The sequence below is a fragment of the Myotis davidii genome, unplaced genomic scaffold, assembly GCF_000327345.1.
Source record: "Myotis davidii unplaced genomic scaffold, ASM32734v1 scaffold130, whole genome shotgun sequence".
NCBI lineage: Eukaryota > Metazoa > Chordata > Mammalia > Chiroptera > Vespertilionidae > Myotis > Myotis davidii.
In genome coordinates, this window is record NW_006285040.1 from 4,148,790 (window position 1) to 4,152,427 (window position 3,638).

Here is a 3,638-nt window from a genome sequence, read left to right on the forward strand (position 1 = left end):
GCCTCCGGGCCTCGCGCCCTGGGCAGGCTCTCCCCTGCGGACGGGAGAAGGCGCCGTCCCGGACCCGCGCCTCACGCCCCTGTCGGTCGGACTCTCCCCGGGCTTGTGCGGCACCAAACTAGAGCGAAGCTTGGCTAGAGAGGAGCCGAGAAGCCGGGTGCCTGTTCGTGCGTAAATTCACCATTTGTAGCGAGGAGTCCGCCTCCCACCGAGCCGTTCGGGGGGTGTGTGTACCTTTGTGTGTTCTTTTTCACCTTTTGGGCGGTGGGGGTTGGGGGTGGGGTGTCGGTGGCGTGGTAGCCCCTAAACTAGGACTTTTCCTCCCCACAGGAGTAGAAATGACGAAAAACCAAAACAAATGTTTTTTTGCTTTTACCTATGACAAATTCAAAACTACTGTTTTGTTTCTTCCTTTCTCCAGTTTGTTGCTCTGGTTGTCAGATGTCGGAAGGCAACAGGACAGAATATACTCTCCGTGTTTTTTTGTGTGTGTTTTTTTGATATCCGTTCTGGGGTTCTGTGATGAAAAGTGAACTTTGGTTCCTGTGACTCGTGCCTGTTGTCGATAGAGTTGAGCTTTGCATTGAGGGATAAATAAAAGCACCGCCTCCCACCTGGACATAAATGGATCTGAAGACAGCCGTGTTTAACGCGGCTCGCGATGGCAAACTCCGGCTTCTCACCAAGTTGTTGGCCAGCAAATCCAAAGAGGAGATTTCCTCCCTGATCTCTGAGAAAACGAATGGGGCCACGCCGCTCCTGATGGCGGCCAGGTATGGGCACCTGGACATGGTGGAGTTCCTCCTGGAGCAGTGCAGCGCCTCCATAGAAATCGGGGGCTCGGTCAATTTTGACGGTGAAACCATCGAGGGGGCTCCCCCTTTGTGGGCCGCTTCTGCAGCAGGACATCTGAAGGTGGTCCAGTCTCTGTTAAATCATGGAGCATCTGTGAACAACACGACTTTGACCAATTCAACTCCTCTAAGAGCTGCCTGCTTCGATGGCCACTTGGAAATAGTGAAGTACCTTGTAGAACACAAAGCTGATTTGGAAGTGTCAAACCGGCATGGGCATACCTGCTTGATGATTTCATGTTACAAAGGACACAAAGAGATTGCGCAGTATTTACTTGAAAAGTTTTTGTTCACCACTTATTTTCTGGAAGTTTGGTACATAAATATAAGCAGTGATGTTGAGTAAGTCAACACTGACTTGTTTTGATTAGGTATCCCTTCCAGTATAACCTTGTTGATATTTGATAGCATTGAACAAGTGTAATAGAAAGACCTCTGTTACTATGTTAAGCAGCATTTTCTGTCTCTTTTTCGAATAACTCCTAATTGCTGGAAAATGGGTTCTTCAAAGTTACAGAGCATGTTAATGGCAGTTGGATCTGAGCCATTAGCTTGTACTTCATCTTCCTCAGAATATACTTCAATGTATTATGTTTTTCTTAGCTTTAATTTTTGTAGAACACTCTTGGAGTAAAAACTATATTTAGTGAGTCATCTTGTTTATCTCAGGTCGGCATTTCTTTTGTTATTCTGTCAGGGAAGGCTAGAGCAAACTGACCTAGAAGGATAAATATCACTGGAAAAGGAGAAAAATCTGTTCCCTTATTCCCTATTTATTGTTTGGCCAAATTTTTTTAAAATAAAGAATATGTATTAAATATAGCAAGAAAGAAAACAGATTTTTTTAAACTGCTAACAATACTGAGAGCAAAACAAGGATTAGGTTAAACAAATGTGGATTTGTTGGCTAGCAACAATGTAAATAACCTTTGTCCACAGAAGTTAAGGTTTACAATGGAGTATAATTTCCAGCGATTGTAATAAACTTAAAACAGCAAATGATAGTTTAGAATTTTTTTAAATTCTTAAAAAACAACTGTCCTGATACTACAATTTTTATACTTGAAGACCTATTTTTCTTAAACGTCTATTTATGTAGCAGCAAAATAATTCACTAATGAAAAAAAACTATTAAAACTTAAAAGTAGCATACATACATGGTAAAAAAATATTCAAACAACACAAATTGGTTTACAGTGTTTATAGTGAAAATTAAGTCCTATCACCCCTGATTTCTAGACCTCCAACTCACCCGTAACCACTATTTGCTGTTTTTGTGTGTGTGTCCTAGAGATAGTCTATGCTAATACAAGGATATGCCTCTATATCAATCTCACCTTTCCTCTGTTAGTTGATACATACTGTTTTTTTAAAAAAAAAATCCAATTTATCTTGGATGTCATTCAACTCCAACACACATAGCTACCTCAGTCTGATTCATAGCTACACAGTACTTCATTGTATATAATTTATTTATCTATTCTCTATTGATGGACAGTTCTGTCACATCCAATACAAACAATGCTGCTTAAATATTCTTGAACAAAAGTGTTGCACATTGTGTGAAAGTACCTGTATTATAAATACTTAGAGGTGGAATTGCTGAATCAAAGTATATGTGCATTTATCACTGATTGCCTTTCAGACACACTAAACTACACAGTTATGGGGCATATAGTTACTGGATATATTTATTGAAGTTAGTATCATCTTTTAAAAAAAGATTTGTTATTAAAGTGAATCAGACTCATTGTGATTTTTCTGAAAATGTTCTTCCCAGAGGAAATATAAAAATATCACAAAATCCAGACATTTAGAGTTAATTCTTCCAAGATGTTTCTGAATTTTGTGAATAGATATATTACGCAGTTTTATTTTATGTCCTCTTCTATAGTCTGTTTTTAGCTTACTAGATGTTATCTTTAATACCATTAATTATAGCTCTTTAATTTCAATAGCTGCATACTCTAATGAAATTTTATGTTGCTTCTAGCTTTTCAGTATGATACACATGTTTCTGTTAGCATTCCTATATATGTTTGCAACTGTTCTTGATTATCTTTGAGATAGGTTGTTAGGTCAGAGGACAGCATGACTTTTTAAACACTCATCATTTTTTTAAAAACACTTATTTTTAATAGAACAAATTGCTGCTTAGAGACCATATTCATACTAGGAATGCTTTGAAATCATAACTAAAAGAGGGTTAAAAGGTGTGGCTGCTTGTTTAGGCTTGTTGGATTTTTTGTTTCTTTGTTTTGGGTTTTTTATTTATCAGCCTAATGATGAACAGATTGTTAATGAGTTCATATATTTAAGTAAAATTGGCGTATGTTTTAAACTCATATATTATTGGAGAGATGAGTACTGGCACTATTTTCCTTGTGTTTTTTCAAAGCTGCTTTATATACTCCTAGAAATAGAATATTTGAGAGAACTATATTGTAAATAGCTCATTATTTTGTGAGCATTTTCCTTAATAAACTCTGAACAGTATTTAACTTGATTACCTTTGCTATTTTAGAAGAATATTCCTTTCTAATCACTATCTTATAGCTGTGTATATCCTTCCTCTTTTGGCCAATGATCTGCTTAGTCTAGAGTCATTTTTCCACCAGTGTCAGTATCATATCTTTATGTCTCTAAAAAATATACATAGCCCCAATTTTATATACATACATATATACACATACATATATGTGTATTTTATATATACAGGGTGTCCCAAAAATGTATATGCACTTTGTTTTTTCTTTTTGGTTTTTTTTTAATTAAATCTTTATT

General features: G+C 37.1%; 1 protein-coding gene across 1 annotated transcript in view; it reads left to right on the top strand.

Moving 5' to 3' along the window:
* Window positions 1-327: 327 nt before the first annotated feature.
* Window positions 328-3,638, top strand: part of FEM1C (fem-1 homolog c (C. elegans)) — a gene marked incomplete at its 3' end in the record, with an annotated part of 32,705 nt that continues 29,394 nt past the window's right edge. The window contains exon 1 of the mRNA XM_006755304.2: window positions 328-1,196. Coding sequence (XP_006755367.1) covers window positions 625-1,196 — 572 coding nt within the window. The remainder of the gene's footprint in view (window positions 1,197-3,638) is intronic.